Source organism: Microcebus murinus, chromosome 2, assembly GCF_040939455.1.
Source record: "Microcebus murinus isolate Inina chromosome 2, M.murinus_Inina_mat1.0, whole genome shotgun sequence".
Taxonomy (NCBI): Eukaryota; Metazoa; Chordata; class Mammalia; order Primates; family Cheirogaleidae; genus Microcebus; species Microcebus murinus.
In genome coordinates, this window is record NC_134105.1 from 48,638,947 (window position 1) to 48,661,415 (window position 22,469).

General features: G+C 34.1%; 1 protein-coding gene across 8 annotated transcripts in view; it reads right to left on the reverse strand.

Annotated features, from left to right (window-relative positions):
• The window catches only part of DOCK7 (dedicator of cytokinesis 7), a 203,895-nt gene that overhangs the window by 44,332 nt on the left and 137,094 nt on the right, over positions 1 to 22,469 (reverse strand). For all 8 annotated transcript variants that reach the window (XM_012767100.2, XM_012767098.2, XM_075998923.1 and 5 more), the window contains 7 exons: positions 21,456 to 21,610; positions 10,889 to 11,071; positions 10,654 to 10,789; positions 7,232 to 7,328; positions 3,003 to 3,099; positions 1,292 to 1,426; positions 192 to 344 (listed from right to left, as the gene is read on the reverse strand). In XM_012767100.2, coding sequence (XP_012622554.2) covers positions 192 to 344; positions 1,292 to 1,426; positions 3,003 to 3,099; positions 7,232 to 7,328; positions 10,654 to 10,789; positions 10,889 to 11,071; positions 21,456 to 21,610 — 956 coding nt within the window. The remainder of the gene's footprint in view (positions 1 to 191; positions 345 to 1,291; positions 1,427 to 3,002; positions 3,100 to 7,231; positions 7,329 to 10,653; positions 10,790 to 10,888; positions 11,072 to 21,455; positions 21,611 to 22,469) is intronic.

The following is a 22,469-nucleotide window of genomic DNA, read 5'->3' on the forward strand; positions in this document are numbered from 1 at the left end:
AAGTACAGGAAGCATAATTGGTGATTTGCATTTTTGTAAGATATCCATAGAATGTGAAATATTAAGACACTCTAAGATTAGACTCAAAACATACAAAAAGATGCATGCTCCCCCGAAAAACTATTTAATAACTATCTGCAGAAGTTATATTTCATAATGAACCCAGAAAATTTGCATGGTAAAATACTTACATTCCCAATCTCAAAGTTTTGTCTCATTAGTAGGTAAAGGGAGGCGCTAGCATGTGACCGTATCGTACTGATGCTACTGCTACAGTGTCGGAGAAGCCTGAGGCATAAATCAGCACACTGCTCTGTCTCTTCTTCAAATAAGAGTTCAGGAAACTGCAACAAAACAAAATTAACACTGACTTTTTACATTAAAAGTTCCAGAGATATGTTAATATAACCAGAACTGGAAATCTGTAAGTATAGCACAGAAATTAAAAGAATGGTTAAGGGACAATATTAGCTAATGGTTAATAGCATGGGCTACACAGTAAGGACAGACTGGGTTTGAATACTGATTATGCCACTTACTAGCTGGTAATGTGACCTTGGACAAATTTTCTCAACCATAAAATAGGCCTAATAATATTATTGATGGGATTGTTGTGAGGCTTTGATCAGATAATGTACATAAAACAGTATAGTATAGTGAACAATATCTATGAATTCTATAATATGTTTTTATTATTATAAAATAGTATGTAAGTTATTTTCACTGGTTAAATTGCATAAACATTTTTTTTGTTTTTTTTGTTGTTTTTTTTTGTATTTTTTCTTTGTATTCTGTCTTTTAGGATGACTAAGATGAAACAGCTCCCTTGAGAACTGAAGAATATACATATTTCCAGGGGAAAACTACATAGGAAATAAATATTTTTAGCAGATGAACACACAGAAATACCTTCTTTTCTGTTTACCACAGAATAAATTGATTCCACTGGGTTGGACTGCTTACACATTGAATTCTTGATAAATTGAGTTTAAAAAAAAGAGAAAAAGGTGAAAACAAGAGAAGTCCCATATTTAAGAGTAGCTATTAATTTCAGGCCCTTCTCCACATCAAAATTACTATTTTTTAAGCCACAAGTTAGCTAAAAGTGATCCAAATAAATAAATTCCAAAAGGCAGGCAACAGTAGAGAGGCAAAGAAGAATTAAGAATCTTAGGTTATCACTGACATTTTAACTACAACATATATTAACTAGTAAATGTGTCAAATAATCTTAGATAATGTTAATAAAGACAGCAAAGCCTGAAAACACTGCAGATACAAAATAACCTACCTTTGAAACCAAGGCTCTCTGTGTAGCAAAACAATGTTGTAGATAAACTGCACTTTGGTTACAGGCCATGCTATGTAGTAGCACTTTTAGCACCCCACCAAGGATGCTCTCTTTGGATTCTGTTACAGAAACTGTCTGCAATTTAAAAACAAACAAATAAAATAGACAGGTATCTGCAATTTGGTTAGGGAGGTAGAATATGTATAAACAAACAAACAAACACATTTTTTAAAGATAACAAAGTGATAATATAAGATCTAGGAGGCTTCAAGAAGGAGTTGAGCAGGATTTGAATAAGAGAAGAAAGTGGGGCGGGGGCGGGGGGAGAAGATAGAATTTAAATGAGAAAAAAAGGGGAGCAAGGATATGATGGCGCAAAAACATAAGGTACTGTTTTAGGAAAACTGGTAAATAAATTTGGACTGACTTGAGGTTCATGTAGGAAATAACTGGAGATAAGGCTGAAAAACTAGAGTGGTGCCCGTGGCAAAAATGCTGGTTGTACTCAAATAAACATTTTTTTCTATCTCCTTGAATTAACTGAAATCCTGAAGTTTAGCTGGGGACTTTGAATCCAGCTAGCCAGAGATGTGATCAAAAGAGACGTTTAACCTTCTGAGTCATGCCCTTAAAAGAACAAGTGTACTCTGTCCCTGATCTTTCTGTTCATGAAATGCAGACATGAGGCTGAAGTTCAAGCAACCATCTTGGATTATATATCCTGGACTCACTATTTCTTTTTATTCTCTTTGTAAGAATGGCTTTGACCTACACCAACTAACAGAGTACCAAAATATAAAGAGCTTTCAAAAGTCTTAAGAGTTTCCTATCTTTTTCTTTAGGTAATCAAAGAATATTAAAATTTTTATATTTTTAAAATTTTAATCAGGGTAATGAATGATAAAATATTTTAATAATAATTTCAGAAAAAACAGAGCGAATATCATGAAGCAGGTTACTATTGTAATAGCTTTGAAATAAGAACCTGAAAAAGTGATGGTAGTAGAAAAGGAAAGGAAGGTAACAGGAGAGAAACATAATTACTAAAACAACTGGGAGATCTTGCTAACTGCTTTAAATCCTGGTTCTTCCCCTTACCCACTGTGTCATCATAGGCAATTATTTAACATCTCTGTACCTCAGTATTCTCATCTACAAGATGGCAATATTGACAGTTTTGACTGCATGAGTTTCTTACAAGGATCAAATGAATTAAGATTTGTAAAGTGCTTAGGACAGCGTCTAACACAGAAAAAACTAAATAAATGTCAGTTATCACTATTGTTACTAACAGGATAATACTGCCTAGAGGGCTACTATTAGGAACAAATGAGATAATTATAGATGAAGAACTTAAAACATTGCTGTAGCATACAGAAGATAATGATGAACCCAATGTATCTATATGTAGCTAGGGCTATATATGCTTGTTGAATATGATGGTAGAACACTCAAGTATAAATCCTCAGAGGATGTCTGGAAATGCACAAGACAAGGCCTCAAAGGGGAGAGACAGATACAGATTTTATAATCATCCTCAAAGAATAAACAGTTGACGCTGTGGGAATTTATAGAGAATCTCAGAATGCTTAGAACTAAACTTCTAGGAACTACTAATATTTAAATTTAATTATACAGTTCAATAAATACTTTATGCCCAACCCCAATTTACCAAACCTGTATTTTAAATCCTTCTTCTTTGTACTCTTACCTGTACAATAATCTCTAATGTATCCAAAATGATTAGGTTTGCTTCAGTAGCCAGGTTTCCATCAATCAATGCTTCATGTTCAATCTCTGCTCTTGACCTAAAATAAAATATTATAAGAAATTATATTTATCATTTTAAAGCCACATTTCTAAAAAGACTTAAGGATGCATAGAAATGAAAACTTGAAATCATTTTCAATATTTACCTGAATAAAAAATTGTAAGAGAGTAAGAAAAAAGACAACATTTTCCCTACTGTTTTCTTACCCTACATTTTGTTAACTATGCCAATACACATTTTCTCACCACATTACAGAAGCACAATGCCACTAAAAGCATATATGTTTGTTTTAGCTTTCTGACACAGTTTTATTGTAAATGGCACTGACACTAGGTGGTGCTATGTTGGCTTGTATTTAGGGACTGCTTCATGTAAAGCAACATTCAAATGTTTAGTATTCATCTTACCACTACAAAGATTTCCAATGTATTTATTCAGGGTAAAAGTGCTTATTTTTCCTAGGGTTTCATCTAATTTCCCCAAAAGTTTTGATATAAATATGCTCAGATAATAATTTTTTTTTTTTTTTTTTTTTTTTTTTTTTTTTTTTTTTTTTGAGACAGAGTCTCGCTTGTTGCCCAGGCTAGAGTGAGTGCCGTGGCGTCGGCCTAGCTCACAGCAACCTCAAACTCCTGGGCTCAAGCAATCCTGCTGCCTCAGCCTCCCGAGTAGCTGGGACTACAGGCATGCGCCACCATGCCCGGCTAATTTTTTTATATATATATTAGTTGGCCAATTAATTTCTTTCTATTTATAGTAGAGACGAGGTCTCGCTCTTGCTCAGGCTGGTTTCGAACTCCTGACCTCGAGCAATCCGCCCGCCTCAGCCTCCCAGAGTGCTAGGATTACAGGCGTGAGCCACCGCGCCCGGCTTCAGATAATAATTTAACTCCGTAATGAGTCTGGATGAAATCATTCATTGTAAACAAAATAATGTGGAAAAAAAGAGATAACTATGTGAGCTGATGGGTATGTTAATTAGCTTGATTGTGGTGATCATTTCACAATTGTACACATATACCAAAAGATCATACAGTATCCCGTAAATATATAAAACTTTGTCAGTTATAACCGAATAAAGCTGGGAAAAATAATAAAAGAAAAACAAAACAAAACAATTTGATACAATAAAGTGATTTAAATACTAATATAAAAGTATCATTTAATGAAAATAAAACAATTAAGAATAACTATACATGATTTGTGGATAAAGTTGACATTTTTGTTTTATAGTAATAGATATATATAAACTATATATCACATCAAAGTAGACAAAACAACACATAAATCAAAGTGAAAGTACAAAGACATATTAAATGTTAATTGTTCAAAGTTCTTAGAACTCCAAGTCTCTGAATCTTTATTACCACCAGTAAAGAGAATACTTCATAAATTTACATTTTATGAATTAACCAAACTGACTTCAGAACATCATTATCAGAATTCAACTGGAAAAAGTAAATAATGTTCAAACTTAAAATTCCCAGTGAGATTTTATAAAGAAACATAGCAGTAATGAGACAGTTTAAACAAAACAATCAGGAAAACGCCAAAAAAGTCTTCCTCAAAACACAGCAATATAAGAGAACAGGCTGTATAAATACAAAATAAAGCAATATACTAATAATATAGTACCTGGCTGCTTTGTCATTTCTAAAAAACATAATACATGTACAAAACAGAGAAACGGATGTGGACAGAGAGAAGAGAGGAAAGCACACATTCAAAGTTTAAGAATTTTAAAATTTATATTATATTCAATATCTGATTATTCCAAACTCTAATAATATGGTACAGAGATTGCTGTTTCTCTCTGCTGGCTCTCGCAGGGCCTTGTTTCTTGTGTTTTATGACTTTACTGTCTGTGAGAAAATTTTTGTGAAAGTTCATTTGTGACGATCTTCTAAGGCTTGGGCTAAAGATGGTTCTCAGGATGACCAACCATCCTGGTTTGCCTTAGGACAGGACTAAAGGGCTCCCTGGGATGTAGGAGAACCAGTGCTAAAACTGGGAGAGTCAGGCAAACCTGAATAAGTGGGTCATCCTATTTCAATGTTTCTGGGCCAGTCAAGCTACCTGAAAGCTAACTTGTAATTATAAACTCTCAAGAGAAAAACTTTAGCCCCTTGACTTAATGCCAGGCAAGTTTACCTGTAGTCAACCTAGGCAGTGAGAAGGGTAGACTCTTCTAAGTGCCTTTGTAGTTGTTTTTGGTAGTAGGATGAGTCAGTGTACCTAGTTTGCCTTCGTGCTAGAAACAGAAGACCTGTGTTGTGTTTTGTCTTTCTTTAATTATATTCTTATGTATTTAATTTTAGAATATTACAGGGGTACAAATGTTTAGGTTACATATATTGTTTTTGTCCCACCTGAGTCAGAACTACAAGCTTGCCCATCCCCCAGACAGTGTGCACCACACTCATTAGGTGTGAATATACCCATCCCCTCCTACCTGCCTGACACCCAATGAATGTTACTGCCATATGTGCACTTTTTTTCCTTTTATATATATATATATAAAATACAGATATATATCTATATACATATATTCATATTTATATATATAAAACATATATATGTTTATTTATTTTAGAATATACAGGGGTACAAATGTTTAATTATATTCTAAGCTCCAAGAAGGCAAATATTAGTTTTCTAATTTTTTGTAATACTTGAAATATTTTGTTCATTGTGAAACCAAAAATATGTTCAGAAAATAGTTGCTAAATGCATTTTCCAAGAGAATGTGTTGGAGAAAATGGAGTTTATTTTTTTTTTTTTTTGGGGGGCCAAACCACGTGGCTTTATTATACACTCGTGGACGAGGTTCTGGGGCCCCAAGAGCGGGGCCCCGGAAGTCGCCGCAGTTTGAAGGGGCTGAGGCCTTTTATATCCTTTGGGCCTGGCTAGGGACTTTTGGCGGGAAGAGCTGGGGATTTTAGGAGGGGCTGGAGGTGTTTGTGGAATCCAGGAGCCAAAACATTCTTATCTAGGTGGACATCTGGGTGTGGATCCTCTCAGCAGGGCCTGACAGTTTTGTCCTTGGCGGGTCTGGTCTCATGAGTCTTCTCTTTTTGATCCAGGGAAGGGAGGGGGCCCTCCACCAGCCTTACATTCCGGCCTTTTGGTTATGATGGGCGCCGCTCTTTCTGACTACTTCCTGCTAGGAGGGGGCGTAGTTAGGGGCTATAGGCCGGGTCGGCTGGTGGAGGGGTGGTTGGTAGTGGAAAGTATGGATGAAGAAGTAGTTGGTTTACCGCCACTCATGTCAGCTCTTGTAGGCGGCGCTGGAGGAACCTGGCCAATTGGTCGGCTGGCGTCCGGTGGAGGTCCCGGTCCGAGGTCTGGATGACACGAGAGGGGACGGCGCGACCACGGCCCTGAGGCAGGCCGGCGCAGCCAAGACTCCCCTCCCAGGTTTCGGCACCAAATGTAAGGTTTTTCGGCGGTGGTGAAAAGAAAAGAGACACAGAAAGAGAAAGAGTGGGGGGCCAAACCACGTGGCTTTATTATACACTCGTGGACGAGGTTCTGGGGCCCCAAGAGCGGGGCCCCGGAAGTCGCCCGAAAATGGAGTTTAAAATATAACATTTTGGGCCGGGCGCGGTGGCTCACGCCTGTAATCCTAGCTCTCTGGGAGGCGGGCGGATTGCTCAAGGTCAGGAGTTTAAAACCAGCCTGAGCAAGAGCGAGACCCCGTCTCTACTATAAATAGAAAGAAATTAATTGGTCAACTGATATATATATATAAAATTAGCTGGGCATGGTGGCGCATGCCTGTAGTCCCAGCTACTCAGGAGGCTGAGGCAGAAGGATCGCTTGAGCCCAGGAGTTTGAGGTTGCTGTGAGCTAGGCTGCCGCCACGGCACTCACTCTAGCCTGGACAACAAAGCGAGACTCTGTCTCCCAAAAACAAACAAACAAAAAAAAATTTTGTTTTATTATGCCAAATGAAAACTCTTCCCCAACCTTTTATAATCTAAAATTTAAAAATTAAATATTAATTTAAATTAATTAATTAATTAAATATTAATTAAATATAATTAAATATATTTTGTCTTCTAAGATTTGAATACTAATAAATATAAAACTAAAATTAATCATTTTCCTCTTGCATTTGAAATCCAACAAGTCTATCAGTGACATAAAATAGAAGAAGGTTATATTACTTGTCAAACTTCTCTGTGTTCTGACGCCAGTGAGTCATATCTTTTCTCCACCTCAGATTTTCTTGACTTCCAAAGGCACTTCCAGATGGGCTTCTCTCTGTCAAATAAATTTCAAAACCAACTTAAAAATGTCATTTCAGTTGGACCACATATATGTATATTTGCAAACATATGAGAAATATTTCACAACATTACTTTTGTACACAGCCAATTTATCTTTAGTACAAGTGAAGAAATCTGAAAATGGTGCTTAAAAATTTTCACAATAGTTATGAAGAAATGTATTTGCTACCTGGAATATTTTTTGAAAAAAACCTCACCCTTTTAAATACACAAATATTCTAACACTGATTTCCTTAAAATCTTAACCATGGCTACATGATACACCTTATGATACAACCTTATTTCCTACCATTCTCCCTCTTGATTACCCCACTCCAGTAACTGTTCTTCTTGCTATTCCCTGTCAACATATATAGTCTCATTCTATATGCTCCTGATTTAGTACCTGTGCAATGGTTTTTGTTTCTTTTATCTGATTGTTCTTCCCACAAATTTTCACTGGCTAATCATTCATCACCTCCTCAGAAAGGCTTTTTCCCACTCTCCAATACTTCCTTTCAATTTGCTTTGTTCCTTTTCATGTTACTCATGACCACAAGAATATAAGTTACTTCAGAACAGAAATGATATCGGTTTTGTCCAGCACTTTATGTCAATGCTGATAAACTATCTGTCACATATTGAGAACTCAACAAGTTTCTGTTTAATAAATAAACAAAATAGGAAGGATTCCTAAAGTAATTATTTCCTTTAATCTACATACAGCAGGACAAGAGGAAAAATGGGGCTTTCTCTCAAGAAGTTTCTAGGTTTGAAGGCAGACTGAATGGTATGGGCTCCTTTAAGGGGCAGCAGCAATAGAAATAATTCATATGAATCCATCAGAAGTGTGAGAAGGCATTGAGAATTATGGAGAAATATACAAATACACAAATAATGGACTTGGTCATGATATCAAGCTTTCAATTAGAAAACTTTTGAAAAAGATGAGACTTTAAATTGGTTGGAAAGATGAAAGAGTAATGAAAGTAACAATTCAGAATTCAAACAGAAATTTTAAAAATACTGAGAAATAAAAATACAAAAAAAGTACAACTACTATATATCATTAAAAAATACAAAAAAACTACTGAGAAACAATATCATTTGCTGCACAAAAAACATGTCTGCATTTCTTCTTTCTTTCCCTTCCTTTTCTCTTTCTCTCTTTTTTGTTTTGAAATCTCTATATTTAAGAAAGTTTATGAAAGAAAACAAAAAAGATATGCCTATATTAAGATATTTAGCAAAATAAATATCTATTTACATTTCTATAGGCACTTTTCTTTCCCCAAGAAATTGTGTCTCACCTCCTTAGTTAATAGTTTCTATTATTAGGTAACCTAGCTTAAATGTACAAATGTAAGATTTGAAAAGGCTTAATTTTTCTAAGAAAGAAAGAACTTCAATTCCTATATTGAAACAAAAACAGTTGTCCTGAGGCCACAGGTTTAAAAATATTACAAATATATATTAACAATTCCCTTCTCTCTGTCACTTAATTTATGATCTTAGGCAAGTTACTTACTTCTTTGAATTTTAGTTCTTAATTTAAAAGATGAGTATAATTATTCATTAGGTTTTGGTATTAATTAAATGACCTAGGTAAAAGTTAATTTTCATATTTTATTTTAGAGAGTTATAGATAATAAATGAGTTAAAAGAAAAACCCAAAAGCACATTGTAATCTATATATAAGTAAAGTGAAAAAATGGTGTTCTACTAATTCCTTTAAAGGAAAAGATTGTGTCTTACTCATTGTTAAATTCCAACTACTCATTATGAACAAAATATACTTTAAGTGTATTTTATAGGCTAGGCATGGTAGCTCATGCCTGTAATCCTAGCACTTTGGGAGGCTGAGGTGGGAGGATCACCTGAGGCCAGGAGTTTGAGACCAGCTTGAGCAACATAGTGAGACAGAGAATAGAAAAATTAGCTGGGTATAGTGGCACGTGCCTGTAGTTCCAGCTTTTTGGGAGGCTGAGGCAGGGGGATTGCTTGAGCCCAGGAGTTTGAGGGTGCAGTGAGCTATGATGATGCCAATAAACTCTAGCCTGGGCAACAGAGTGAGTCTCTGTCTCCAAAAAACAAAAGAAAAAATATATATATATTATATACACACACACACATACATCCTTAAATAGATGATCACTATGGCCTGTCAGAAACCAATAATTTAAAACTTAATTTACATATACATTCACATTTTAGTCAGCAAATATATATTGTGCTGTTAGCATGTGTGAAGTACACAGATTACTAAGGCATGTTCCTGACTTTAGGGAACTCTTAGCAACAATATTATTTGTATGTCACTTTGGCATTCACAAAATGTTTGTGCATGAATGGTCATTATAAAGATGATATGGTAAGTTAGTTACATTACCTTCTAAATTCTCAAAATAATCACAAGTAGATGAGGTAAAGGAAGGTGGAGAGATTAAGTGACTAGGCCAGAGTTATATGACTAATGAGCAGCAGACCTGGGATTAGAAAACAGGCCTCAAATGCTACCAAACTGTTTTCTTTCCCTGGACTATCTGCATTTGATGGGCAATATATTTGCTTTATATACAGGGTATATTTATTCATTATGCAAACCAGACATTTTTAAGAGTAAAAAGGGATGCTATATAGAATGAACCCTAATGTAAACTATGGATTCTTATGTTAATGTAGGTTCACTAATTATAACAAATGTGCAGTTCTGGTGGGGGATGTTGATAACAGGGGAGACTATGCATGTGTGGGGACAAGGGGTATATGGGAAATTTCTGTGCTTTTGCTCAATATTGCTGTCAACCTTTTGAAAACTGCTCTAAAAAAATACAGTCTATTTAATCAATTAATTTATTTTTATTAAAAACATTTTTTTAGGGACAGGGTCTTGTACTTTCACCCAGGCAAGTATGCAGTGGCATGATCATAGCTCACTGTAACCTCGGACTCCTGGGCTCAAATGATCCTCCTGCCTCTACCTTCCAAATAGCTGGAACTATAGGCATGAGCTACCATGCCCAACCCTGAAGTCTATTTAAAAAGGGGGAACAGATGCTATTAATAATCACAGAAGGGTACCAGGCATAAACTGAGACTATCTAAAGCAAACTGGAAGTATGGTCACCCCTCTTAAATCAGAATTCTAACTTGCATTCTTGCAGAGAAATGATTATTCAAGTTCATTTACAATTATAGTTAAAACACTTTTTAAAAAGTATAAGATTGTCATAGAAGACTTGCAACAATGATGATTACAATATATGATTCAAGGAAATTGAAAAAATCCTCACCAGAAGGAGAAGTTATTGTGTACGTACCAAGCTGTCCTCGGCTTCGGCGCACCATTTCTTGCCTAGCACCTATGCTCCCAAGGATAGCTTCTTCAAGCTTTGCTCTCATGTCTTTTGATTTCTTAAAGGTCAAACTATTCATTCTTTCAAACACTTTTTTCCCCTAAAATTTAAACATTAGGAAAGAAGAGGTATTGAGGAAATTTTCTTCCTTTTCCACATTTTCTTTCTTGTTCTTTGCAATGTTATAATGCCCACTTACTTTGTATTCGAAGCAAGATACACAGAGATAAAGCAGATCTAATAGCCGGTTTAGCTGCAGGACTGAGAGATCTGTAAACCACTTTTGTAGAACTGTTTCATCTGCATTTTTGAGAACCCAAAGTAGACAGATCAAAAGGCTTCGACTTGATTCTGCAGAAAAGGTAGTGTGTTGCCTGCCACTCTGAAATAAAGAGTAGTAGAATGAGCGAGATTGACAAATGACCATTTCTTGGTTTTTGGTTGTCAACTGTTTTCTTCTAAAAACAAACAAAAATTGCTTTAAAAATAACATATTTAAAATGCCACTTGATTTATGTAATACTTGTATAAAACAGTTATACAGAACCTTACTAAGAGCCTGAAGTCTAATGAACCTTTCATGGCAACAGAAGTTTGTTTTCATCTATGGTAGAGTTAGTTGCCAGCAGAGAATAAATAAATGTTAATAGAAAACCTAAATGGAAAAACTAAAGGTTTCTATCATTAAAAACTAAAAGATACCTACCACAGAATATTAAACATTATGGAAATATAGGGAAAAAGTAACTGAATCAGTAAATAAGAGTGGGGTAAGAATAGAAAACAATAACAAAATAATGTTTATCAGGCTTAGAGAACTATTGTTTCTGATCAAGGATCACTGACATAAAAGGGAAAGTCATAGGTGATATAGAAATGAAAAGCTATTTTTACTTATAGCATGTAAGGTTGAAATGCTATTTTTAATTTTCAATCTCCTTTATTTTAGAAGTAGGCACTTTTTGTAGATGAACTTTCAGGCATGCATAAATATATAGCACTAACTCAAATTTTCAAGTAGCTATTTTTTAGAAATACAATCGAAAAGTTATTCTCAATTTGACAAACAGACATATCTTGACATCTCTTATATTCCCACATAAATTGTCAATAACACAGTGGGAAACACTTTGAAGAAAGTAAAATATTAAAAAGACTGAGTGATGTAAAGATGCCACTTTTTCTCCAAATTGTTCTATCGGATCATTGCATTTGATTTCCAATCAAAATCCCAGTCAGGTTTTCCTACAAGTTTGACAAACTGATTTTTAAAATTTAATGGGAGAAAAGCAAAGGGCCAAAAATAGCCAAGATATTCTTGAAGAAGAACCAAGTGGGATGGTAAGGGGTAGGGAGACAAATTTGTTCTACCAGATATCAACATTTATTAAAAAATTAGAATAACTACGACAATTTGATTTTGGCATATAGACAAATAGTCTGATGGTATAGAGAGCATAAAAATGTCCTATGCATATCTGAAAATCTGATCTGTGACAGAGTTGGCACTATGGATCAGTGATGAAAGGATGGATTGTTTAATAAATGATGTTATATAAAAAAATAAATTCTAGGCAAAAAATTTAAATGCAAAAGGCAAGAGTTTAAAACTTTTAAAAGAAAATATAAGAGAATACGTTTATAATCTTGAGGATATCTTAAATAAGACATAAAAAGTAGAAATCACAAGCCACAAAAAAGATGGTCACATTTGCCTACATTAAATTTGAAAATGTATGTTCATTTAAATAAATAAATTGCAAAGGCACATCATATTTAATTAATCACCTACAATAAATACCTTAGGTTGTTAGTTCTTAATTTTCTGGTTGAGAAGGGATGACCTCTAGAAAATAAAGAATTCTTTCATAACACCATTACCAGGAGTGAGGAAGAGATCCCAGAGTTCTATATTTTCGAGGCAAGATTCATACTACTCCCTCCACATTACCATAGCCACAGTTTCTTTCACCTGTACTATCTGCCTTCAGACCATCAGGATTAATCTCACTAAGTTCTTTATCACAGTTTGTATCTATCACCTTAATAAGCCCAGCCTTCAGAAGCCTTAATTCACGCCTTAGACTATGATCGACATATGTATAGTTCTTTATATTCTCTTTTCTGACCTCATTTGCCACCTGAAATTCTTCCACTATGACCCCTGGAACACATTATTAGTCATCAACAAAACTGCCTTATATATATGTTCACCAACTTCGTTGAACATTTCTTTCATCTAGCCCTGGAGGACTGAAGGTAGGATAGGAGAAACTTCCTTGCTCCTCAAGGTTCCCTGCAGAATATTTTCTTTTTCCTCTATAGGAATATACAAACTTGAATCTCATTTTATGAGACTATACCACCTGCTAACCTTCATCATTGCAGTCATATACTAATCCCCAGAAGACTAGCCCTTATATCTTATTGCTTTTAGCACCTAACTTACTTACAATACTTTGTCATAGTCCTTAGTGATTTTAATGTCCATGCTATTTGATTCTTTTTTAAAATTTCAAAATATTAAGGGGGTACAAAGGTTTTTGTTACATGGATACCTTTTATAATGCCTAAGTCAGGGCTATTAGTGTGCTCATCACCTGAATAGTGTTCACTGTACCTATTAAGTAGGTTTTGACCTCTCCCCTTCTCCCCTCTACCCTCTTCTTGATTTCCAATGACCTTTACTTCTCTCTGTGCCTATGTGTGCCCATCAATGTCCATGTATTTGACTCTCTAGATATCCTGTATAATTTTTTGTTTCTTCTAATGATCACACTTACCCTTGCAGTCAAACACTAGATCTTTTATTACAATTATGGCATGCACTCCCCAAATCTCCATTTTAAAGATCCTTCTCCACAACTACCACTTCAACTTTCCATCTCACCACTTTCTATAAGTAAGCTCCAAAATGCACACAATACCAAGTGCTAGCAAGAACATGGATCAACAAATACTTATTCATTGCTGGTGGGAGTGTAAATTGGTACAACCATTTTGGAAAACAATTGAACCAAGTAAAACTGAACATGCGTACATACTCGACCCTGGATTCCACTTCTAGGTGTAAGCCCTAGTGAAACTCTTCTATAGAGTGATGTACAAGAACATTCATGACACCTTTATTTGTAATAGCCCAAAACTACAAAAAATACAAACTTCCTCTGAGAAGAAAATGAATACATAATGTAAAATACAAATAGATTGTAATGGCATTATAGACTATAGCTGTACATATCAACATGAACGACTTTTATAAACATATATAAAAAAATCAAGACATACAAGTATATACAGTATATATTCATAAAAAGGTTAAAATACATAAAAGTGAAGAAAATATTGTTTAGGAATATATACATATATGGCAAAACTATAAAGAAAAGGAAGGAGGGACTTCTGTTTTGGCTGAACTAGGTAATTCAAACTAACACTCACTAAAAATGTGCAAACTTGAAAGTATAAAGAGAAAGGTTTTTGGAAAAAATAGAAGAAACAAATAGAATCTAGGAAACTGAAAAAAATCTACCCAATAACCAAATTACAAACTCAATGTTTTGGTTTAATATAATATCAGGGATAATTAAGGAGAGAATAAGTAAACTAGAAGATAGAACAAAAGAAACAATCTAGCATGAAGCACAGGTTAAAAAAAGATGGGATATTCAGAAGAAGGACAGAGACACAGAAGACATAATAAAAAGGACTAACATATGTTTAACTAGAATATGAAAAGAAGAGAGACAGATGGAGAAGAGGCCATACTTGGGCAGATAATGGCTGATTACTGTACAGAACTGAAGACAGATGCTAAATCATAGATTTAAGAAGTCCAAAAATGCAAAGCAGAATAAATATAAAGAAATTCAACAAAGTAAAACCATAGGAAACCAATCCTAATGATAATATCATAAACAAGTAAGAGAAAAAAATGATAATCTTCAAAGAAGCAATAGGTTACAGTTGACTTATCAAAAGCTGCAACAGAAATAAGACAGTGAAAACAACATTCTCAACACACTGATATAAAACAGGAAACTCACATTCTATTAAAAAAATTCTAAAGAATAAAAATCAAATAAAAACAGTTTTCCTACAAACACTGAGAGAGTTCACCACAGGCAAACTCACAGTATAAAAAATTCTAAAGAACATATTTCAAAAAGAAGAAAAATGATTTCACACAGGTTAGAAATTCAGGAAAGAATGAAGAGCAAAAACAGTGGTGAACACATAGGCAAATCTATATAACTGATTCTATATAGCCATAATAATGCCTTGTGAGTTTTAATGATATATAAAATTAAAGACAGCATTTAAGTTGGCAGAGAGGTAACTAAAGTCAACCTGTTCTAAGATCCTTCTATTAACCAAGGTGAAAGTAAATATACTGATTAACATTAGACTGAATAATTTGAGGATGCATACTGTGATTTCTAATGCAATCATAAATAGAATAGAAACAGAATGTATAACTCCCAAAATGGTAGGGAGGAAAAAGTAGAATGGGGAAAAAATGGAATGAGGAAAAGATAATCCAAAAGCAGTCAATAAATGAGAGGGGGAAAAACTCACATAATAGGTGAGACAATATAAAGTAAAAAAATAAAATGTTAACTACATTAGACTTAATTATACTAAATGTACACAAATTACAAACTCTAGAAAAAGGAAAAGATTCACAGACCAGATTTTTAAGATACAAGACAAGCTCTAACTCTGTGCTGTTTATAAAAGATATATCTAAAACATAAGGATAGGCCGGGTGCAGTGGCTCACGCCTGTAATCCTAGCACTCTGAGAGGCTGAGGAGGGAGGATTGCTTTAGTTCATGAGTTTGAGACCAGCCTGAGCAAAAGTGAGACTCCATTTCTACTAAAAAAAAAAAAAAAAAAAATAGCCAGGCATGGTGGCATGTGCCTATAGTCCCAGCTACTCGGGAGGCTAAGGCAGGAGGATTACTGGAGCCCAGGAGTTTGAGGTTACAGTGACCTATGATGGTGACCCAGCACTCCAGCCTAGGATGACAAGAACCTGTCTCAAATCAATCAGTCAATCAATCAATCATACAAGTTACTTAGAACTTGATATGCCAAAAAACTGAATAAATTTCTACTAGAATAAAATTTACAAAAACCAGTGTAAGAAGAAATAGAAAACTTGGACAATCTTATAGCCATTGAAGAAATTAAGTCAGTAACTTTAAAACTTAAAAAAAAACAAAAGTGACTTGGGCCTGTAATCCCAGCTACTTGGGAGGCTGGGGCATGAGGATCACTTGTGGCCAGGAGTTTGAGGTTGCAGTGAGCTATGATTTTGTCATCGCACTCCAGCCTGGGCCACAAAGCAATACCTTGTCTTTAAAAAGAAAAAAAAGACCAAAAAACCCCAGAAAGCAAAAAAGGAACTTTGGGCACAGATGGCTTCACCCACAAGTTTTCTAAATATTCCAAGAACAAATAATTCCAGTTCTAAACAAGTACTTGCATAGAAGAGACTAAAAGAGAAAACTCCCTAGCTCATTTCAATTGGCTAGCCTAACCTTGATTCCAAAATCAGAAAAGAACATTTTGAGAAAGAAAAATTATATACAATCTTACTTATGATTATAAATACACAAATCTTAAATAAAATATAAGCAAACCAAATCCATCAGGATTTCAATGTTGGTTTAACACTAGAAAATCCATTTAAACCAACAACATCAAAAGATTAAAAAGCAAAATAATATGAGCATCTCAATGGATACAGAGAAAGGTGTCAATAAAAATTCAACAATTCATAATTAAAAAATAAAACTCTTAGTAAACTAGAAACACAAGTGGATTTCCATAATATAATAAAACATATCTTAAAAAACCTAAAATTTATAGAACATATATTTAAGAATGAAATGTTGAAAGCTTTACCTTTTTAAAGATACCGATTATCACTTCTTTTCAACATTGTACTGGAGGTCCTAGCCAATATAATAAGTAATGAAAAAAATTGAAAAGAAGAAACTACATTGTTATTAGTCACAGATTACATGATTTTATGTGTAGATAAAAAGACTCTATAGATGTGTTATTAGTTTAGGAATTCTTTCTATTTTTTACAAGACAGGGTCTCAGTCTCAGGCTGGAGTAAGTATAGTGGCACAATCATGGCTCACGACAATCTTGAACTCCTAAGCTCAAGTGATTCTCCCACTTCAGCCTCCAAGGTAGCTGGGAGTACAGGCACGTGCTGCCACAAAAAGCCACATTTTTTAAATCTTTTGTAGAGACAGAGTCTTGCTATGTTGCCCAGGCTGGTCTCGAACTCCTGGCCTCAAGTGATATTCCCACGTTGGCCTCCCAAAAGTTGCTGGGATTACAGGTGTGAGCTGCCGTGCCCAGCCAGTTTAGCAATTCTTTTGGAAATAAAAATTATTGTAAAAAAATAAATTCTATTTTCACATAAAAGCAATCAACAGTTAGGAAACAGAAGTTTTGAAAAAAATGCCATTTGTAAGAACATTAAAAAATATCAAGGACCATTAATAAATCTACAAAAGATATGCTACGCCTCTTTGGTGGAACCTGTGAAAGTTTATGCATTCACAGACATTAAAGGCAGCCTAAACAATGGAGAGAGATCCATTATGTTCAAAATTAGAAGATTCAATAGTGTAAGAATATTAATTTTTGCCCAAATTGATCCATAATTCAATATAATCTTAACCAAAATCCTAACAAGTTCATTGGGTTTTGTTTGTTTTATTTATTTTAGTGGAACTTTGCAAGCTGATTTAAAAATTTGTGCATAAATACAGAGGGCCAAGAATTAGCCAAGAAAATGTTTAAACATGTTTAAGGACTTTCTCTATATAAGAGACCATATAAAAGCAGTACTTTATAGCTATAGAGAAAATACTCTTTTAATACATGGTGCTGGGGCAAATTGGTATAATATACATAATTAATTAATTAACTAACCTGGACTCCCAAATTACACTGCACCTAAAAATAAATCCCAGTAGATTTTAAGATCAGATGTAAAAGGAAGAACAAAAAAGCATTTAAAATACAACACAGCAGAATACCTTCAAAATACTGAAATGGGAAAAAATTTTTTAAATATGATACAGAATACACGTACAAAAAAAAGACTGACAAATTTAAGTATTTTAAAATTAGGCATTCTAACTACCAAATTCATCATTAAGTGTGTAAAACAGCAAGCTACAGAGAAGAAATATCTGAACCACTTAAAACTGACAAAGGATTTGATCTAGAACTGTGGTCCCCATGCAGACTGGTATCAGTCTGCAGCATGTTAGGCACTGGGCTGCAGAGCTCCCTTGCCCACTCCCCTTCCGTGGAAAAACTGTCTTCCATGAAACTTAGGAAATGGGGGGATGGTATTTATAGCCGCTCTCCATCACTGGCTTCACCGCTTGAACTCTGCACCTGCATCTGTACACCCCACCCCCACCCCGGTTGTGGAAGAATTATCTTCCAAGAAACTGGTCCCTGGCACTAAAAAGGTTGGGGGCTGCTGAATAAAGTCCTAAAACCATCATACAAAGGCAGACAACCAGATGCAAAATGGGCAAAAAACTCTAGACACTTCAGAAGAGAAAATCCAAATGGTCAACATACATATGAAAAAATGCGAATCCTCATAAGCCACCAGGGAAATGAAAGCTAAAACGAGATACAACTATAAAGGACCAACCTGGCAAAAATTTAAAAATCTGACAATTCTAAGTATTATTGAACATGTGAAGGAGTGGGAACTCTCATATTGTGATTATAAGTAAAAATTAAGACAAATCCTTTGGAAAACAATTGGGCATTATACAGTAGAGATGAAGATACACATATCCTATGACCCAACAAATTCTACTTCTAGGAAATACCCTAAATAAAAGTGAATACCTGCATATAGGATATTTATAAACAAAAGACTCTACAGGATTGCTATTTGTAATAATCAAAGAACAAAAACTACTCATGTATCTATCAATAAAATGGGTAAACTGATCTACAAACAATGGTGTATCATACAGAAATGAAAATCAGTGAATTGTAGCTACATATTACAATATTAATGAATACTAAAAACATTATGTAAAACTAAACTATTATTTAGTGATACAAACTTTGATGGTAACCCACTATATACAAAATTAAGCAATTATTTCATTAGTCAAGACAGTGAGTACTTTGATGGGTAGGAAGAGCATGCTATGGATTTCTGGAAGGCAGCCCATGTTTTCTTTTTTGTCCTGAGTGGTAATCACAAGGTGTATATTTTCTGATGTTTTGAAAACTTGTTCATTTATGTTTCATGCACTCTTTCACATGTAGTATATTTCACAAAATAAAAGTTAAAAATATTAAAAGGTCTATAAAATTGAGAATAGTGGTCATTACTAGGGGAAGGAAAGATGGAATTGAGGGTAGACTGGTAACTTCAAAGGTATTTCTAATGTTTCATTTCTTAAGCTGGGCAGTTTCTTTTATTATTATACTTTGTACATGTACTTTATATATTGTTTTATATGTATAATGTCACCAAAAGTACAAATGACAAAAAAGTTGATATACTGAAATTATCAAAATTAAAAACTTTTACACTGAAAGTAAGAAAGTAGAAAACATAAGAAAGTAGAAAACATAATCGATAGAAGGGAGAAAATACTTGTAAATCATGTATCTCCATAAGGGATTTATATCCAGAATATATAGAGAACTTTTTTAATCCAATTATAAGAAGCTGAATAACACGATTTTAAAGTGGCAAAAGATTTGGATAGACTTTTCTCCAAAGAAGATAGACAAAAAACTGTCCCAACAAGCACATGCAAAGACGTTCAACATCTTTAGATCCTTAGGAAAATGCAAATCAAAATTATAGTGAAATACCATTCCATATCTACTAAAAGTGGCTAATCAAAAAGACAGATTTTTGATTAGCCACCTTTAGTGACAAGAGTTAGTAAGGATTTGGAGAACAGAAACTCGTATTCATTGCTGGCAAAATGAGAAATGGTGCAACCATGTTAAAAAAAAGTTTAGAAATGTCTCAAAATGCTAAATGTAGAGATACCATATGACCCAGCAAATCTACTCTTACGTATCTACCTGAGAAATAAAAACATATATGCATGCAAAGACTTGTACACTAATTTTCATAGCAGGATTATTCCTAACAGCAAAAAGTGGAAATGACTCAAACTAGTACAACCTCTGTGGAAAGTAATATGGAGATACCTCAAAGAGCTACAAGTAGAATTACCATTTGATCCAGCAATCCCATTACTGGGCATCTGCACAGAGGAAAAAAGACATTCTATAAAAAAGACATCTGCACTAGAATGTTTATAGTAGCACACTTCACAATTAGAAAGATGTGGAAACAACTCAAGTGCCCATCAATACATGAGTGGATTAATAAATGTGATATATGTATGCCATGGAATTCTACTCAGCCACAAAAAAAACAATGGTGATCTAGTACATCTTGTATTATCCTGGATAGAGCTGGAATCCATTCTACTAAGTGAAGTATCACAAGAATGGAAAAACAAGCACCATATGTACTCACCATCAAATTGGTATTAACTGATCAACACTTATGTGCACACATAGTAGTAACATTCATTGGGTGTTGGGCAGGTAGGGGGGGAGGAGAGGATGGGTATATTCACACCTAATGGGTTTGGTGCGCCCATCTGGGGGGATGGACATGCTTGAAGGTCTGACTCGGGCAGGGCAAAGGCAATATATGTAACCTAAACATTTGTACCCCTGTAATATGCTGAAATGAAAAAAAGTAGCAATGATCCAACTGTTCATCAACTGATAAATGGATAAACAAATCTGCCGTATCAACACAATGAAATACTACTCAGTAATAAAAAAGGAAAGAAGTATTTACATGTGCTGCAACATGGATGAACCTCAAAAACACCATGCTTGGCGAAAGAAGCCACATATAAAAGATCACAGCGTATAATTCCATTTATATGAAATGTCCAGAATAGATAAATCTATACAGATAGAAAGTAGATTAGTCACTATCTACTACTGGGGTAGGCATAAGGATTCTTTTCAGGGTGATAGAAATGATCTAAAATTAGCTTGTCATGATGGCTGCACATCTCTGTAAATATACTAAAAACCATTAAACTATACATTTAAAATAGGAGAATGTTTTATTATGTAAATGATATCTTAATAAATTTATAAAAAGTTGTCAAGTAGGGCAGCTTCCATAAATAATTATTGCATTTTTCTGAAAGAATGTCATTTAAAACTCTTAGAACTTGATCTTACTCTATTGGCAGTTTGATTCCTCCCTGCCTCCATAACCTTCCCTCTTTAAGGGAGGAATAGTACAGGGGCATAGGAAATATGAACTTTTTGAAAACATGAAAAGATTTCTTCACAGATAAAAATAATTCTCAACTACTAAATAACCAAGAATATTTCTTAGGGCTGACAAAAAAATAAAACAGATTTAAAAATCAAGAAAATTAGTTTTATATAGTGAGGCAATTTTCAAAATTCTGAATGATAGAAAACAGGGCTTTATCCCATAAACCCTGAGGTAATAGTTTTTGAAACAGCTTAGTTAGTACAAGATAGGTAATATTTTGGGAACCTTAATGTTTTCATAAAATAGGTAAAAGTACTTTTGCATCAGCTAATACAATAATCCGTCATTTAAGGGCACATCCTTGTAAATATTTGTCTTTCCAGAAAAAATTTCTGTAGGAGGATTGCTTTTACCGTTGATGTGAGGAGGAAACTGCCAGGCCTTGTTAGTTGAGGGACTGATGTTCCTGCAATTGCCATTGCAACAGTCTGGCTTATCATATTTCCATTTTCACTTTCAAAATCATCTGTCGCTATACAAATTGGTCTTCCTCGTTGATTGTGAGTTTCTGGAGAAAAATAACACCCCCAAAATAAGTAACAACACTGTTTAGCTCAACTAACAGTTACTGAACATGTAGTTCCTTTTCCTATTATTCTTTAAAAGAAAAAACCTGTTAACATTCAATATTTATCATTAGATTTACTTCTTCTAGATATTATTTTAAATATTTTAAACAATAACTCATTCTTATGCTAGTAATTTATAGTTTTAGAGAACTTTAACTTGCTAATAAAAGATCTAATAATATAAACATTTCTGCCTTCAGGTATGGAAATCCATCATAGTGATCAAATACTGGGAAGACTATACTCAACTATCAGAACTATCAGTCCCTTAAAGGCAAAAAATTGGTTATCTTTGTAGCATCAGCATCTGTCAAAGTTCTTAAATACATATTAGTTACTCAGGAAATGTTTTTGTTTTATTGAACTGGAAGTACTTTACTAAGCTAATTGCTAATTTAAATTCCTTCATTTGCCCTAACAAAATATTTTTGTAACCTAAATTCTACATTTATTTAAATTCTAAATTTGAGTGAATTCCAATTTAGTTAAATTCTAAATATGAAAAGTAAGATCAATAAAACTTTGGGAGTTCTAGTTTTGAAGAAGCAACATAACTTCAACTTGTTAACCCAGTATTGGCAATAAACATAATTCTTGATACTCAGATGAATATTAATTTCAATTATATATATGAATAAAGCTGAAACAGAGGGAGGTAGATAGCTGTCAAGTTTTCTTGTATTTTTTTCTTCAGATGCATGGTACTAATTCACACAAACAAACCTATTTCCTAAAAGGTAATGTAGGTAATATAGAATGCCATGAAGTCATTATTTTTAAACTCATCGTAAGAACTAC